The sequence below is a fragment of the Strix aluco genome, chromosome 5, assembly GCF_031877795.1.
Source record: "Strix aluco isolate bStrAlu1 chromosome 5, bStrAlu1.hap1, whole genome shotgun sequence".
Taxonomy (NCBI): domain Eukaryota; kingdom Metazoa; phylum Chordata; class Aves; order Strigiformes; family Strigidae; genus Strix; species Strix aluco.
In genome coordinates this window covers 77,985,980-78,005,038 of record NC_133935.1, presented here as the reverse complement: position 1 = coordinate 78,005,038, position 19,059 = coordinate 77,985,980, and the positions used below count along the sequence as shown (strand labels likewise).

General features: G+C 36.3%; 1 protein-coding gene across 9 annotated transcripts in view; it reads left to right on the top strand.

The window, feature by feature from the left end:
- Positions 1 to 19,059, top strand: part of CACNA2D1 (calcium voltage-gated channel auxiliary subunit alpha2delta 1) — a 433,456-nt gene that overhangs the window by 285,295 nt on the left and 129,102 nt on the right. For all 9 annotated transcript variants that reach the window (XR_012623660.1, XM_074827917.1, XM_074827916.1 and 6 more), the window contains exon 7: positions 15,073 to 15,204. Coding sequence is in view for 8 of the 9 variants with exons in the window: in XM_074827917.1 (XP_074684018.1) it covers positions 15,073 to 15,204 (132 nt within the window). In the remaining variant the exon portion in view is untranslated. The remainder of the gene's footprint in view (positions 1 to 15,072; positions 15,205 to 19,059) is intronic.

Here is a 19,059-nt window from a genome sequence, read left to right as displayed (position 1 = left end):
TTTTTCAGAAACCAGAAGGACAGGAGGTAATTGAAGAGTATGGCAGAACTCTTCAATAGCCTCTGTCCTTGTTCTGCTACTGATATGGTTCTTCCCTCAATCCCCTGCTTATGTTTGTCTTAATATGTCAGGACTTAATTCTCATTTCAAAATTTTCAAGATAGGAAAGAATCCTACTTATGTGATTAGATCATACTTGGTAAAATGAAATCATAATACATTAATAAATAACTAATTAATCATGACAAATTACATAGCTACAGCATTTCTCTTTTCCATTCCCTTGCCTTAGGGTTTATAGTCATCTGAGCAGATGATGGATAGCTTGTCTGCTTTTTCGGTTTGTTGTATGCTGTCACAAAGCGTGAACTGAATGCCTTTGGCAGTATTTTATCCTTGCTATAGCATAAGCTGTCAAGAAGGGGGGCAGGGGACAGATACCTGATGATTACTCACTAGGTCATACACCTGAAATCTCATTTGTGGGGAAAAAAAAAAAAGTCTTTGTTTAGTCCTACAATGTTTTTTAAATGTTGTCCCTGAAGTAAGTTTGTACAAGTCTGTCATCCAGAACACTTGTACCTTGCCAGTTTTTTGGTTCTATCTTATAGATAACTGAAGGAATAAATTTTTTCTTGTTTTTGCAAAAATAGATATGTCTTAATTAAAAAAAGAATTCTTTGAAATTTAGTATTTTTTATTTCTCGACTCTAAAAAAACCCTTTTTTAAAATTCTGTCAGTGATTGGAAGCTTGAAGATCTGAAGTAAAAATATACTATGTATATTGACATGAAAAAGTTCATTTTGTTTGACAGCTCTGCAAGCATCAGTCGATCTTACAATTATTGGATTGATGCTTTGAAAAAAATTTGTAATTTGTTTACATATGACTCTTCTGACATGAGTTTACAACTGCAAAATGTTGACATATGAGCGATACAGAAACTACATACATCATACAGCTGCTTTTGTACCAAAGTGCCAGATTATGTCAAGAAAGCACTCAAAAGACCTTCAAGACATTATAGACTCTTAAAGTTTTTTACTGAGATCTGAAAATGACATTAAGAATAAATAAATTGTTCCTGTTCTACAGCTGAGGAAGATGCTTAGTAAGCTTATGATATGACAAAGATTTTCCTGAAAGTCAGTATTAGAATCAAAATTAAAAGCATGTACATAAAATTGACTTAGCACCAACACATTCAATATTGTTACATCAGTTTCTGTAAGCCAGGGTGCCAGCTCTGGTTTCTTTACTACTGGTGATGTCTCATTTTCTGAACCATTGTTATATGCATAAAGCATTTAGAGGAACTGACTAAAGAGAAGTATAACTATTGTGTAGAGTGGGTTTTGGATCCTTAAAGTGCCAAATGTTCTTGACTTTCCTTTTGGGCTGCAAGTTCATAATAGTGTAACAAGTATTTATAAAATCACGGTCAGATTTTCAACTGGTATACGCTGGAATACCGTATCAGTGGCTTTAGTGAAAATGTCTGCTTGCAACAGGTGGGAATCTGGACATGAATCTACAGAATATTTGTACCAAGAAAGCAATTATTTTTTAGATAAGAAGTTATACTCTTAAATGTATACTGTTTGTTTGTATGTATAAAAAATATGTGTTTTGTTTGTTTTTATCATGCTCAGGCCCATCTTGTTAACTAAAGAAGTTGAGTGTCCTCTCCTTTTAGTTATAACAGAGATATAGCTATAGTTGGATGCAAACACATCTGCTGCTGAAGATGACTAGGTTGATGAAAATTGTGAGATGACGTGCTCGAGAAAGAATGATACTCTTGAGTATGAAGCTAAGTATTGTCTGTTGACTGTGAACTTCTTTATCACTGAAAAGCAAGTTATTCTCACTCTCAGATATCTATTTTATTTGACCATTCATTATTGTTTCAAGAGAGATGGATCTGTCTATGTTAGTATTTTAATTCAGATCAAAAATGCCCTTTGGAAGAAAACACTGTTTGGCCCAAGTTACTGCACTTGATGTTGCTGAGACATCTCAGAGTGTGGCAGGTGGATTCCCTTCTGATGCAGCTAAACCAGAAGGTGTGCTCTCATGGTGCACCTGGCCTGTGTCAACTGTTAATGGGCATTCAGACGACAGTCAGATCAGATCTAGCAGAAAATAAAATCTCCAAATCCTGTGTAATATGAATGTCATATCCCCAGCACCAACTGTTTCAATATACAGATGTGCTTCCATTGCACTGCACTGCTGGCTGATATAGGTGAAGCCACTGAAACCAGTATGCTGTTAGAAGAGCAAAGGAATGAGTTTTTCACTTACTATAAGTCTTCTTGCTTCATACAGTCATTTTTTTAAAATGATATAAAAAACCCAAACCACTATGTCTTTCCTTTTCCTTTTTTGAAACAATTGCTGCAATTGTCCCTTGGAAGGCACTCTTGAAGGTCAAAGGAGTCCAGGAAGGCTGGATATTCTTCAAGACAGAAATCTTAAAGGTGCAGGAGCAGGCTGTCCCCATGTGCTGAAAGAGGAGCAGACAGGGAAGAAGACCAGCCTGGCTGAGCAGAGAGCTTGACTGAAACTCAGGAAAAAAAGGAGAGTTTGTGACCTGTGGAAGAAGGGGCAGGCAACTCAGGGGGACTACTAGGAAGTTGTCAGGTTATACAGGGAGAAAATTAGAAAGGCCAAAGCCCAACTAGAACTTAATCTGCTACAGCCATAACAGAAGATAAAAAATGCTTCTGTAAATGCATTAGGAACACATGGAAGGCTTTATTAAATACAGGGGGAAACATAATGACAAAGGATGAGGAAAACGCTGAGGTACTTAATGCCTTCTTTACCTTAGTCTTTCATAGTAAAATCACTTGTAATCCGGGTACCCAGCCCCCTGAGCTGGAAGACAGAGACAGGGAGCAGCATGAAGCCCCCATAATCCAAGGGGAAATGTTTAGTGACCTGCTACACCACTAAGACACACACAAGTCTTTGGGGACAGATGAGATCCACCCAGGGGTACGGAGGCAGCTGGCAGAAGTGCTCACCAAGCCACTTTCAATCATGTATCAGTAGTTCTGGCTAAGTTAAGTGGGGAGGTCCCAGTTGACTAGAGGTTAGCAAATGTGACACCCATCTACAAGAAGGGCCAGAAGGAGGATCCAGGGAACTACAGGTCTGTCAGCCTGACCTCGGTGCCAGGGAAGGTTAGGGAGCAGATCATCTTGAGAACCATCACATGGCATGTACAGGACAACCAAGTGATCAGGCCCAATCAGCATGGGTTTATGAAAGGCAGGTCCTGCTTGACTAACCTGATCTCCTTCTATGACAAGGTAAGCCACTTAATGGATGAGGGAAATGCTGTGGATGTTGTCTACCTAGACTTTAGAAAAGCCTTTGACACCGTTTCCCACAGCGTTCTCCTGGCAAAACTGGCTGCTCATGGGTTGGACGGGCATCCTCTTCACTGGATAAAAAACTGGCTGGATGGCTGGGCCCAAAGAGTTGTGGTGAATGGATTTAAATCCAGTTGGCGGACGGTCACAAGTGGTGTTTCCAAAGCACAGGTTTGGGGCCAGTTCCGTTCAATATCTTTATCAGTGATCTGGATGAGGGGATTGAGTTCATCCTCCAAAAGTTTGCAGGCAACACCAAGTTGGATGGGAGTGTTAATCCGCTTGAGGATAGGAAGGCTCTACAGAGGGATCTGGACAGGCTGTATTGATGGGCCAAGGCCAATTGTATGAGGTTCAACAAGGTTCAGTGCCGGATTCTGCACTCGGCTCACAACAACCCCAGGCAACGCAACAGGCCTGGGGAAAAGTGACTGGAAAGATGCCCAGTGGAAAAGGACCTGGGGGTGTTGTTTGCCAGCCAGCTGAATATAAGCCAGCAGTGTGCCCAGGTGGCCAACAAGGCCAATAGCATTCTGGCTTATATCAGAAATAGTGTGGCCAGCAGGACTAGGGAAGTGATCGTCTGCCTGTACTTGGTACTGGTGAGGCCACACCTCAAATATTGTGTTCAGTTTTGGGCCCCTCACTGCAAGAAAGACATTGAGCTGCTGGACCGTGTCCAAAGAAGGGTTACGAAGCTGCTGAAGGGTCTAGAGCACAAGTCTTATGAGGAGCCTCTGAGCGAACTGGGGTTCTTTAACCTGGAGAAAAGAGATCTTATCGCTCTCTACAACAATCTGCAAGGTGGTTGTAGTGAGGTGGGTGTTGGTCTCTTCTCCCAGGTAACAAGTGATAGGATGAGAGGAAACAGCCTCAAATTGCACCAGGGGATGTTTAGGTTGGATAATAGGAAAAATTTCTTCACTGAAAGGATTGCCAAGCATTGGAACAGGCTGCCCAGGGAAGTGGTTGAGTCACCATCCCTGGAGGTATTTAAAAGAGTGTAGATGTGGCGCTTAGGGACATGGTTTAGTGGTGGACTTGGTAGTGCTAGGTTAACAGCTGGATTCGATCTTGAAGGTCTTTTTTAACCTAAATTGTTCTATGATTCAGTGGGTTGTTAGTAGATTTGGACCCTTATTTCCCTGGAGTACATGCTGAATTGACGTGGATTGTCAGAGCATGATGGGATTTAGCTGGTGCTAAGCTCCCAGTATTCAGTTCTGCTTCTTTCATTTATCAGTTGTGAAAGTTAAATATGTGTACAAATATCTATAAGACTGGGGCTGAAGTTTGTTGTATTTCACTATGTGATATGACTCCTTCTTAAAGCCTTATTTTAAATCCAGATTCATATTTTTATATCCTCCTCCTTATCCTAGGAAGTGTGGTACTCTGTATCCTCACTCCCTGACTTTAGTTAAAAGTAGCAGTTTAAAATACTGTATGATTTCAGAGGTCTTTATGATGTATTCTTAACCGTTTTGATTCCTGACATATTTTTTCACTCCATAGCAGTTGTTCTATCTGTGCCTGTATTTTCTTAATACATTGGTCTCTTCCTATTATTGGGAATGATCTATGTAGAAGCGCTTAGAAAACTCAAACTCAGTTTCTCCGATTTTAAAAGCTCTATATATGCAGTATTTACCCTTTCAGGAAGGATTATGGCCCTTAGTTAAATATGGGAAGCTAAAGTAGCTAAAATTTAGTACAGTTTAAACCTTTAGGGTAGGTATATATAAGGTGATAAGATTTCTTTCTTCATCCCATTCCAGTTGTTTTCTGCAAGTTTACTTCCTCTTCCTGTGGTTTTATATAATCACAAAATAAATTAAAAACTAGACCTTCGGTAAGCACGTGATTATAAAAATGTATTTCTGTTTGGACATTGTAGAACAAAGGACTGCTATACCAAGTGAATCAAGCAGTGAATACAGAAAATTCAGATGAATCCTAAGAGAGTACTTATAGCATGGATGCAGACAAAAAAACTACAAAGAAGCTTAATTTTGCTGCCTTCCCAAAGATCCTTTTGAGTCTTTTATTATTTCAAAGGCATTTTGAGTCTTATGAAGTGATTTGTAAGGATGGGAGTTTCTTCATTTGCTTAAAAATCGAAAGTAATAATTTCTGGCTTCTAATTCTGTGATCTGCTTATTGTATTAGACTAACAAAATGCTATGTACAGAGAGAGTGGCTGAAGACTGCAGGGTTACCGTTTTCTGAAGATGAAGGATGAAATCAGTTCCCTGTGCAGGAAAGGAGTTTTGTCATTAACTTCAGGGAGGCCAGGATTCACCCCAAAAATGGAACTCAGCTTGGCATCTCGGAAGCACAGGACTGGGAGTCTGTGTTTCATTCCTCATAGATTGAATGCTATAGATGAAATAAAAATAATATATTTTTCCTCTTTTAAAGATACAGGCATTCTTTGTTTATAACAAGAAATAGCAATGTTTTCAGAGAGAGAAAGAGAACCTCTGTATAGGCAACAAGCTTTGAGCAGTCACCTTTCTAGTACTCTATAGCCCCTTGATCTTTAAGAGAAAAGAGGTTTATTCATATTCCCTCTATATAACCCAGAAAACAGCACCAAACCAAGCTTAAACAATTGAGGTACAATACTTACGATGATGCCAGGCTATAGAATGACAATTTCTATTTTATATTAATGTTCTGCTTCTGAGAGGGCATAATGCAGTTGCACATGGGAAAAGATGTTTCATCTGTTGGAGAGAGGGGACTTCTTCCTTGGGTAGCTGAATTTTAGAAAATATCTATCCTCTTCCTCTTTGGAGCAACCTTTGGCCAAAACCACCACCACCAAAAGCAGCAAAAAGAAAGACTGTGAAAATTTAATTCCTTTTAGACCCCAAGACTCGTCCATGAGATGGTTACAATATTGACAAGGAGCAGGAAGCTGTCACTCTGTACTAACTCAGGTGATGAAACAGACCTTATCTCATCATCATTTTTCTCACGTTTCCCACTTGTGCATTGTACTCCCCTCACTCGGTGTGTCTCAGATTTCTGTTGCCAGAGATACATTTAGATAGATTAAAACAGTCTGCTATTCATTAATATTTCATTTATATGGGGATTAAATTAGAATACATTAGACAAATCCACTGTATTATTTTAACATTTATTAAAATGCCCTAAAACTCAAGCATAAATATTGTCTATGATATATATGTATGTTCTCCATATATGGTCTATATAAGATATACAGACAGTAATTTTATAGTATGCAATTATTAACAATATATTTAAAATATAGATTTTATAATAGATATGAACATACATATGTATGTACTATATCTAGAGATGTATATTAATGTAGTAAAACTTATCCATAATTTATTTACAAACATTCAATATTCATTAATTAAAAATTAATAAGAAAAGCAGTTTTACTTCCAATTCTTGTGCTGCACTAACTCTGTATAAAATTGTATGGCTTGTAGTTACTATATTTCAGCTTCTAAAAGGACCTTTTCTTTATTTGTAACAAAGGCTAATATATCAGAATAGGGCAGGAAACAGCTTTTTGCTTGACAAATCCAATTCTTAATTTATCTAGTCCGTGTCATTCCTTCAATAAACTGATCAAGCTCTGTATTAAAAGATCTGGTCATCTTGCTCATGTCTCCTATCAGAATACCATTCTAAGACTTTCTGCTCTAAAAGAGACCTTGTAATTAACAAATCTAATTTATTCTTAATTATTTTTTACCAATTTGTTATTATGCCACTGCTATCATTATGCCTACCTACCCTTCTCAGGGTTAGGCTTGCTTTCTGGCTCTGCCTCACTTTTCTAGACCATATTACTCAAATTCTTTGTCTTCTTTCAGAAGATAAGTTTTCTGTTCTTCATCAGGTATCTTAATGGCCATTTTCAGCACTTTTTCCACTTGCAATTCATCTCTTTGACATAATGGACAAAACAAACACGCAGTATCCCAAACAATGTGTCAAGCAATCTTTGTATTGTTGTATTAACGTATCTCTATTTTTGCTGGAGATACTTGTGCTTTCCAATTTACCATGGCTGGGGAAAGGATAGAAGGAATTGCTGTTGATAGCCAATATACATGTTGTAAGTTAAGAACTTTTTAATAGGTGGTATACATAAAAATAACATGTGGTAGCATCCATTTCTAAATTAATTGAGTTTTCAGACTAGAAGTAATATAAAAGGGGAATTGGCAAAATAGTTAAAAAATTGCAGAAAGCATGAGGTAGGAGAGCGAACATTTTTGCATGAGTTGGCCTGTTTCTAGCTCTTTTTCTTCTCGCTTAACCCAGCTACTGCTTATCATTTACTGATCATGTAAGGTGCTCTCGTGACTGGAAAGTTATTGAAGTGGTGATATCCTGGCAGACTGAAGACAAAGTTTAATAAATTATTCCAGAACAGCATTTATAGACAGCCTTTTGATTTGTTTTGTTTGTTTTTGTTAACACCTAATTACATTTTTTTATAGAGAGAAGTCTTCATTAAAGATCAAGCATATCTCTATAGCTAGTTTAATTTGAGTGTCACTATGATACCCTTTGAAATGCTAACAAAAAATGAGAGCAAAGTGAAGGAAGACCAGAGTTAATATGTGCAATATAGTCATCATTACTTTTTAAGTGGATGTTTTGGTGGTATTTAATCCTTGATATTTCCATAAAAATGCAACATACTCATTTAAAATTAATATTTCATCTGTTTTCGTAAAGAAGGAATTATTTCCAATTAGAAGGACTACACTGAAGTCACCTGTAAAAACTAATAACAAATAGTAAAAAATCAGGAGGTGCTATAATTACTTTAATAAGTTAATTCTGTTTTTCATTTTGCTTAGGTTCTTACACTGTGCATAGCTCTACCAAATCTGAAAGTCCTCCAGAACCACTGTAATCAACAGTATATTTCATATATTTTGTCTTTTTGCCATCTTCCCAGAAAAAAAGACCACTAGAGTACTGTGTGTTTGATCACATTGGGTATTATTCCATCCTAGAATACATGCTGGTATATTTAGATATTAAAGGAAACAAGGCAAAAAACAATGTTCATCCTTCCCAACTTGTAAGATGCACAAGTACTGTTATGGGAGATATGTTGCAGTATATAACATGGGTGTCTTTTGTGGTTTATAGAGACAAAGAACTTCCTGAAACATTATGTGTGTACTGAAGAGTCTATGACTCTGCATTTTATTAACTCTTTTTTGTTGAGCTATAATAGAAGCTTAATTGCATCTTCTCTTCTTGACATTTTTATTCTCATTTCTTTCTCCTGGGCGTTTCTTATTTTAATGAGCTTTTACTGTGCTTCTCTAGCTATCAGCATGTGGCAGCTAAGCCAGTCAGCAGACAGCGTATGGCATTGCCAATTAATTTACTTGATTTGACACAGACACAACAGTATGCTAGACTTCAGTGACTTCTTCAGACAATTATTTATAGAAGTGTCTGGGACATAATGTCAGATATCTAATAGGGTGTAGAGAAGTTGTTCATTTAAAGGAAAAGTACATGACATTTTATCATTCATGCTTTTAATTAAGAGTGTAAAATATCTACTCTATAAAATTTCCTTTCAGCAATCTTAGATGTTGAAATTATTTGATTCCATTATTGTTCCATATGCTAAAAATTGTATTTTAATATTTTGCTTTTTACACACCATTGAATGCATATTACCCAAACAGATCTGATTATCCCATAATTTTATATTGTTATGATAGAAAAAACAAATGCCACTTTCAAAGCAAGATTTTGTAACTGATTTATGTATACAAGATCCAGCAGATCATCACTTAAAGTAATGACCTATCCAATTGGAAATGCCACTATATAACAACTATTGTGTGTTAAATTTTAAGACTTTTTTTTTCTTTTCCTCCCATGCTTTGAATGAAAAGTATACATTTCCTCTGCATTTGTAAATCCTTGTTTTAGTAAAAATTAACAAAGACTATTCAGATTGTAATAATTTTCCCATTTGTAATTCTTCACCTCTTAAACTATGTAGTTAAATAAATATAACACTTTCAAATCAGCTGGTGGATGTTTTCAAACTAAATATATATGTTATTACAATGTTTGTAACTAATCTGTCAAGTTTTGTATTCTCGAGTATATATGCAAACTATATTTAACTCATTCAGTTTGTAGATACACCTCCTATGAGCCACGTAGGTATCTCACAGTGTGCTCTGGTTAATCTGCTTAACCTGTGTAGAGAGGTTGGATAAAACATCCCCCAGTTCCTCAAGCACTCAGAATTTTCCTATTACTCTCTTTTAACTGTTTTTTAATCAGCTGTGAAGTTTTTTTGGATGACTGTTTTGAGTTGGACGCTTTCCTGTGGTTTTCTATGGAGACCCGAAGTATCTAAATTCAGATTTCTGATTCCACTCTGAGGACCAGTTACCTTGGAGACAGCGTTCAGTTTGGAGCCACTATAATCTTTTCTTTGCTCTGGCCTTTTGCTCATGCTGAACTTTTCATGAGAGAAGTAGATGGCTTAAAACATGCATCTAAATTTGTAGGGTTGAAGTTCAATTTACAACCAGACTAGTTCTTTGAATTACTATATTTGGCAGCTATGGAGAAAATGTGTATGTGCGTGTGTGTATAGTTATATATGCACATGTTTATATAAGCCAGTGCAAAAATTAATTAAAATACCTTAAAGACAAAAAGACCGTTCCTTCTTAGGCCTACGTAAAACAAAATGGGAGTACAACTTGCCAGCTGAGAGTGTGTAATGTTCAATGTAATTTAACATAAGCTGGAAGGAATGCAATCTTGAAAAAACTAGTGAAACATAAATCATAAAGAAGACTGGTTTACACCTTCAGTAGAGTTTCTATATCTGATTAACATGGCTACAGATGGAAGCCTCTGTGTCTGCACACATATATACAAAAATATGTACTTGCAAATATATTGTCCCTCTGTGCCCACTTTTAAACACCATAATATTTGATTGCAAATATATATTTCATTCATAACAATAATCTTTATCTTTAAAGAAATCAATGAGTCAGCTTCATTAAATAAGTTATGGAAATGTAATACATTCCACACACTAAAAGAAGATTAATGAACTGCTGAGGAGCTCCCTTCTGTTCTCCCCAGTGTATGTGTAGCTGCCGCATCAGGGAACAGGAGCTCACTTATTTTCAGATATAGTAAATAGCTCTCAGGCTTTTCAAATAAAGTTGTACTCTGTCTCGTATGCAGGCCAGGGCCTATACATTGAATAAATCATCAAAAGTGTATTCTAGTTCTTTTAAAGAGAGCACGGTAGTGCTCTCTATTTTTTATTGATTGCATTTGCAGAGGAAAATTGAATCCATTCCTTGTCAAGGCCCCTAAACCTCATGTCATAAAAAAGAGGGAAAAAAGAAAAAGATGAATGGAGTTCAGTGGAATTAGCCAGAAAGACTGATGTTTCCTATTGTGTGACGATAAATTTTATTTTTTCATCTTGACCATATCAAGTGAGAGGTAGCAGCTGAAGTACTTTGAAGTAGGAATCTTCAAAGAGTTCTTTTAGCAGACTTGGAAATAAGCTTATTGGAGAGTTATCTCCAACTAGATTTTCTGCCAATTATCAGTCAAAAGCTCTTTCCTGCAAGGAGGTTAACTCAAAAGGAAAGGCAAGTGTTTCTAGGATATACAGCATCTCAGTAGCTGTGGCTATGACACCTCTAAACATTTTATTTTCACAAACTGCATTTTTTTTTTATAAAAGAACAATAAATTAAATTCTCACTATATTCATGAAGTCGATATAAATCCATGTATCTCAAATTAGGGTATTTTGACAGGTGACATGGTCTCTACTATGAGCTAGTGAAAGTAGCACTGCATTGATTTTTATGTGCAAATTAAGAATCATGATATTTTAGTAGGAACTATTTGAAGAATAGTTTTGTTGCTGTTTATGAGCATTTTTGCTTGCTTTTCTTTGGTTGGCAAGTTTCAAATCCGTTGCTGTAGGCTTGAAACCAGAATCGAGATGTATGAGTTTGAAATTGCCTATTACCAGAGGTATTGCATTAAAAAAAAAAAAAATGTAGGGGACTTGATTTACAGCTTGCCTTTTGAAGTCCAGGGTGTATTCTTTAGCAGAATCAAAAGAGTAATATAAGTTATGGAAAAACACTTAGAGAAATAAATGATTAAGGCTAAAATTCCCAGCACCCTTTTCCTTATTTACAGATTACTGGATTACTTAAGACAAACATGGGTACATTCTATATCAAGATATCAAGTATACTTACAGATAGAATGAAAAAAACAACAAAAAACCCTGAATGAAGGGAGCAAGTTTGAATTACAAATAACAAACTACTCCAGGAATAATTGTTTTAATGACTGTAAAATTAGCTATTTACATATCAGTCCCACCAAATAAACTCTGTGTGTCTGTTCCAAGCACAAATGGTGGTTGTCATAATAAGAAAGTGATTTAAGGTGATATATGTTGAACCTTACATGTGTGCTGTTAAAATCTGTTACTGAAATGAGACTTGGGCATTTAACTATGAATTTCTGGAGTGCAGGAGGATACATTTTTCAGTACCTGAGAGCAGATGTGTTGCATATTGTTAGTAGCATTTTCCCAGATTTATTTTGTTTTACTTCTATTATGATGCTCTGTTCTTGTTGCTTATCTTGAATTCCACAATATTTATTTTTTTAATTCCAACTTCGTTTGTTGATTTGTGTTTTTCTTCCCCTTGCTGCAAGTTCTTGGATTTTTTTAGAATGTTGTGTTTGTCTCTGGGACAAAGTTATAGAGGAGGAGGAGGAAGAGAAGGAAGGGGAAAGTGGGACGTAAATAAGATCATAAAGCTCTTGACACTGACTATAAAACATCACTTCTCCACAAATATTACAAATAAGATCTAGTAAGCTATATTCCTTGCTTTATAGCCTAATCTCAACAAGTCTAATAAAATGCTGAGATTATCAATTCTGATATGTCCATTTAATACTTCAGTACTTAGTTATTTTACTATTTGTAGATTGTCTCCTTAGTTTCTCCTTTTTTTGTATATGCATGTATTTTAGATATATATTTATATATATGTGACTGTGTATGTGCAGAGGTGTGTTTAAACATATAGATTCATATATATATAACTGCAATACATATTTGGGTGATGTTACACACTTTTAGCAACAGTATTTGTAATGTATAATAAGATGTTTAATATATCTTAATTGAATATAGCTTATTCATTAGTAAGCTTATGATCTAAAGGAAATCCTTTCTTGAGAAATACTGTACCACAATTCATATGTGAAGAGTTTATTCATGGGTGCAATTCAGAAAAGCATTTATGAGCATGATTATCTTAAAAATATTTTTTTCCTGATTAAATGTTTTCTGAGTAGAGGTATCAGTGGTCTGACCAGGGTGGTAAAGTCACTGAAAGATTTGGAGGTAGAGGCTGCAGTAATTTTAAGTCAGGTCACAAGGCCAAAGAAATGCATTGATTTATATTGTTATGGGGCTTGGGAATTCATAGAGGACCCTGAAACCTAAATGCTTTGTCAGCTGGCAAAGAGATAAAAATTATTGTCTCCCACATGCCTTAAGTAAGTGTTGTAAGCTCCAGTCCTCTAAATGCCACCATGAATGACTGGCATAGTCTTCCACTGGGTCAAGTTCTCTGTACATCAGGTGAGGAAACAGTAACATGAAAAAAACCAAAATGAAGCTGTAACGAAATTCTTGTTTAAGTAAATGGCAGAGCTTCTAATGATTTCTTGGAGCCACTTCTGGAAATAATATTTGACACAAAGTTAAGTTTAGAAAGTGTGTACGTAATGCTTAATTACACAGTGGGTCAAACAGGATCTAAAAGAGATAATTGAACAGTAACCATTTTAAAATTATAATTAGCTTCTCATGGTGCTTCAGGGAATTATTCCTCTTTCTTAAGTAAACCTACATATATATATTTATAAGGATGTACTTGACAAAGAGACAGGTATATAGTACAAGCTTATTGCTTACAGGGAATCTTAAGAGTTGGAAATTTAATATGATATTTCTATAAAAAGTTATATCTTGAGAGAGTAATATTATCTTAAAACTACTTTGAAAAAAACAGATAAACCTTTCTGCAAAACACATGGTGTAGCAATTTTCTCCTTAACCTTTAAAAACAAGCCTATAAAATTCAATGTTGTGATCTCATTTCTCTAGTAGCTGTTAACAACCTCACTTTGGAAATGGGCTGTCAAATGTTAACTTTCAACCTGTCCTTATTTTTATTGGATTTTTTTTTTTTTTCACAGTAGCAGAGGGCTAGAATGCAGACTTACATAGCAAATTTTGTACTGTGATGCTACTCAGGTGCTTTCAATGTGAACTGGTTTTATTTCAGCTTAACTTTCCCATTTGCAAGAGAAGTTTAATTTTCTTTCCTGTGTGCAATACCACAGTGTAAGCAGGATCTGTATTACAGTGTTAACTTTTGTAGGATTTATACCTACGTCTTTGAATTGTTTTCAAATGGTTTTTCCCCTCTAGTTCCCTTTCCACTCCTGGCTTGCTAGTCTAGGTGTTTCAGTTTTAGAAACATTACTTACAATGTCATTAGGCAACACAAAAGAAAGAATTAGTGACCAAACCAACAAAAAGCCCTTGCCTTTTCTAATTAACTGAATACTTGCTATTGCCTAACATTATTAAGATTTTGGGGGTGGGAAATTAATGAGATATTTACAGCTGATTAAATGAGGTGAAAAGCATGATTTATCATAAATTATATCATAAAGTATTCTGTATCACAATAAAATTTCATTGACTACTGACTATAGGCAATTGACTATTACTGTAGCAGTGTTCATCAATTTTAGAATGTGACATAACTTTTTTTCCAAAAAGGCATAGAATGTATTAATATATAATATGTTTGATTGATTATATAATATATTTGATTGATTAAAACAAGAATTGGTACAGGACAACTTTGTGAATGTAAGTTTCTGGCCACATTTTAGCTGAAATGAGAATTTTCTGGTATTTTAAGTTCATTTTGGAACTGACCCAACTCATAAATATTAATGTTCACATTGCTGATCTTTCTGTAAGTGATCACATCTATGAACATTAAGATCTTGTTAGTGTGTGATAATGAGTACTATTGTGCATGCAGTCCCACTTTAATATTACAATTCAAATAACTCATCATTGTATTTTTCCCATATAATCCTCTTACAGTGTCCATTTGCAAAGAGACATCTTTGTTCCCTTTATAAGAGGTATATACCTACTTTTGTTGACATCATTCTAGTTGTTCTTATTGCAGTGTGTTGTAATTAGTAAACACCAACTTTATATGCTTGCTTTTATTTTTCTATAACTGGGAAGTGCAACTAGAGTGACATCTCAGAAACAAAGTATTTGTAGAAGATACTGGCTATCCAAATAAGCTCACAGTCATTGCCTACAAATAATGCAACAGGAAGAAGAGAGCATGAGAAACTTAAAGAAAATTCCCAAGGAAGAGGAGTGTGTTTCTTTAAATTTACTTTCTGGATTAGTTAAATGGAATGTTATTACTTTCTGCAGTAGTTCAGATTGCTTTTTGTAGTCATCGCTGCTTGTGTTAGGATGTAACTTTGTAATACCAAGTATGTTTTGTCTTTGACAGCAACGATAGTGTTAAATGAACTCAACTGGACTGCAGCGTTGGATGATGTATTCAAGCGGAACAGAGAAGAAGACCCCACTTTATTATGGCAGGTTTTTGGTAGTGCAACTGGCCTCGCTAGGTATTACCCAGGTAACTGAAGTCTTCTAAAGATCTGTCCTATGCCACATATTGCCTTAAAAATGCGATAGCTAAAAATTACTTTCTTACAGAGATGCAGTTTCTGTATATCAGAAGTATCTTAAGGACTTTGAAATTATTCTGTCATAAAGCTGGTATGAGGGGGAAAAAACTGGGGGTGAAATATGTAATTTTTTTACAGTAAGAGGAACAGAAGATGATGTCCTTTGAAAAGCTGAAGAGTTAAATTTTATTTTTATATTTTTTTATGTGTTGTGTAAATAATCAGTTGAATATTCACCAATGAGATTTTTGTACCTGTCTAGTTCTAAAAATAGTGACTCGATGACTAGACAGAAAATCTTATGGTTAAAGTCAGTGAAAATATGATTGCACCATGCTATGTTTATGTCCTGCAGAATCCAGGATCTCTGACAATTATGTCTTTGCTATTAGAGCTAGGGTCAATGAATTCAACTTGATTATTTCAACCAGCATCTGTTCCACCTGTCAAAGAAATCCAGAATTTCACAGAACCACAGAATCATCTAGGTTGGAAAGGACCTTGAAGATCATCTAGTCCAACCGTTAACATAGCACTGACAGATCCCAACTACACCATGTCCCTAAGCACTATGTCGACCCGACTCTTAAACACCTCCAGGGATGGGGACTCCACCACCTCCCTGGGCAGCCCATTCCAACACCTAACAACCCGTTCTGTAAAGAAATACTTCCTAATATCCAGTCTAAACCTTCCCTGGTGCAACTTGAGGCCATTCCCTCTTGTCCTATCACTTATTATTTGGTTAAAGAGACTCATCCCCAGCTCTCTGCAACCTCCTTTCAGGTAGTTGTAGAGGGTGATGAGATCTCCCCTCAGCCTCCTCTTCTCCAGACTAAACAACCCCAGTTCCCTCAGCCGCTCCTCGTACGACATGTGCTCCAGACCCTGCACCAGCTTCGTTGCCCTTCTCTGGACACACTCGAGTCATTCAATGTCCTTTTTGTAGTGAGGGGCCCAAAACTGAACACAGTCATCGAGGTGCGGCCTCTCCAGTGCCGAGTACAGGGGTAAGATCACTTCCCTGTCCCTGCTGGCCAAGCTATTTCTGATACAGGCCAGGATGCCATTGGCCTTGTTGGCCACCTGGGCACACTGCTGGCTCATGTTCAGCCGGCTGTCAATCAACACCCCCAGGTCCCTCTCTGACTGGCAGCTCTCCAGCCACTCCTCCCCAAGCCTGTAGTGCTGCTGGGGGTTGTTGTGGCCCAAGTGCAGCACCTGGTATTTGGTCTTGTTGAAGCTCATACAGTTGGCCTTAGCCCATCGCTCCAGCCTGTCCAGGTCTCTCTGCAGAGCCTCCCTACCCTCGAGCAGATCAACACTCCCACCCAAATTACTAGATCAAATCCCATTACTAGATCACTCTAATTAGTTTAAATAGATGTATATTTTACTGAATTTAGACTGTCAGTTGCCTTAATTTGATTTTTGCTGCGTACTAGCTAATGGAAAGTCTTGTTTTATGGCAAGGCACACTGCCTGTGCTGCTGCTGTTCTTGTCAAATGATGCTGTTATCAGTGACAGAATAATGTGTCCACTACACACAAGACAATTGTGTGCAGTGTCTTGTCTTTTGCCTACAACTGTCTGGGAAAGAACTTTGAGATCCTTTATCTTCTATTTATACAAGTCTGTGTTTCTGAGGGTGAAGGGGATTATTCTAAAGCTGTTACTGTATCATTAGCACAAGTGCTAGCACAGGCAGAGAAACTGCCTTAGGCTATTTTACAGGAAGAATATTTCATAGCACTTGAATCCTGTTTGTTTTGTCATGCTAGATGCTCATGAAATAAATGCAGTGGGATGTTGCAGAAAAAATAATATTGAAAATGCTAATTTCATATTTCTTTTATTTCCAGTTGTTCTGTTTCAATGCTTTTCGGATGTATTAGAGGTGTGTTAGGGGTCACCATTTGTCACTGCTTAATATATAGTGATGTTTTCCAAGTGCTGAAAAAGAATTGTTTCTTAAATGCATCCCTGTGTCAATCTCTAGGAAATTCATTTTCAAGTGTAAGATTATCGCATGTATTGAAAAATATATTCTTATGTCTAGCTAACCTGTTTACTCCTACTGTTTACCAACATGACACAGAAGCCTCAGAATCTCTATCTATTCTTCCTTAGAGTACCTCTATAAAATGGAAGAAGCTTGTTTTCCCTATTTTGCAAGTGGATATTTTGCTTGTATATACTCCATCTAAATGCAGATTTAAAGATCCTCACACCTCCTGCTTATTCTACTGATAAGTGTCTATGTCCTTATTAGCTGTCTAGTCCTGTCAGAAATTAACTTCATAAATTTCTGAGTAATTCCCCACTTCTTAAATTCTGCACACACAGAGTAACCTAGAGCAGTCTGACAGTCCTGAAGTTGTATGTGCATTTTTCTGTGAGTCTTCTCCTTCCCACTTTCTTCCATTTATAGCTCAAATTGGTAAGCCCTTTGGGTTTTAGACTTTTAGAATAGGTCTTTGTGCAAGGTTGTCCATCTTTCTCTTTTTGTAAACTCTTCATCTCAGTTTGCTGACATACACAAATGTTCTGAAAATGAAATCAAGTTTCATATACTGGAATGGATGTTTTTCACATTTGCTTTTTTCAAGTAATATTATAAATTATAAAACGGTGCTTCATTATATCGGCCTTAGGGAAGCCTGATTCAAAGTGATGAATTTCTTCATAGTATTGATGTTTGTGAAAGAATTTGGAAGTATCAAAACCTAAAATGAAAATGCATAGATAAGTCTGCTCATTATTATCTGAAATATATCCACTCAGTCTTTCCTCCCTTAAAAAAAATTGATCTCTGGTACCTCTAGCTGTAGAGGGTGTCTTCAATCACAGGTTTCTTGAACTAATGTTTTTATCTGATAGTATCACACTGCCTTGAGTAATGGGCTAGATGGTACATCACTTCTGTCCTAAGTAGGCTCTTGGGCTGTCCTTGTCACCATAGTAACCAGCAGCATGAAAGGATCTTTCTATGAGTGATCCTACGGGTGGAGAGTATGTGTGAAATATAAGGTTATTTTTCTATTACATATACCCCATTGTTTCCTACATATATTCTATTTTTGGTACTGTTGTACACTGCTTTAGCATCACATATATGATTTCATATAATTTTCAGCTGTGCTTTGTCTGCTGCTTTGGTACATTTGTGTTCTCTTGTCTCTATCGAGAGGACAAGACAGCTTCGTTCCTTCTCAACCTAGGTTGAGATGCATGGCAGTTCCTTTCCTCAGACCTCTTTCTTTATATATGATAATAAATGGTATTAGGCTTAGACACAATAGTAATTAGATGCAGTAGAATAAGAATAGGAAACTATTTTACAAAAATAATTAACAGCAGTAGGCAGAGGAAGTAACGGTGGCAAAGTACTCGCTTCCTTTAATATTACGATTTAAGTAGTCCATCAAATGTTCCTTATGCAAAATGTCATTTTACTGAGGAGAAGAGCACATTGTATGTGGTGTTACCTTTGATTTTGTTCTGAAGTAGAAGAAAATATGTAATCCAGGCAAGCCAGATTTAGGAAGATATTTGTGTAGATGGATAGATACAGATGTGCAATAAAGATAAGTATTAGAAATATACACATCAACACACATGTATGTTGATATTTGCAGTGATGGCAGAACAAGTGCCAGGGATAAAAAGCAACTGTATAGCGACTTCCTATGTTTACCTTGCAAGATGCCCCAATAGAAACATTAGAGACTGCATTGAGGTCAACTTCAGTCTTTATAGATTAACACATTGCTTCATTTTGTTTATTAACTATTTTTCCCTA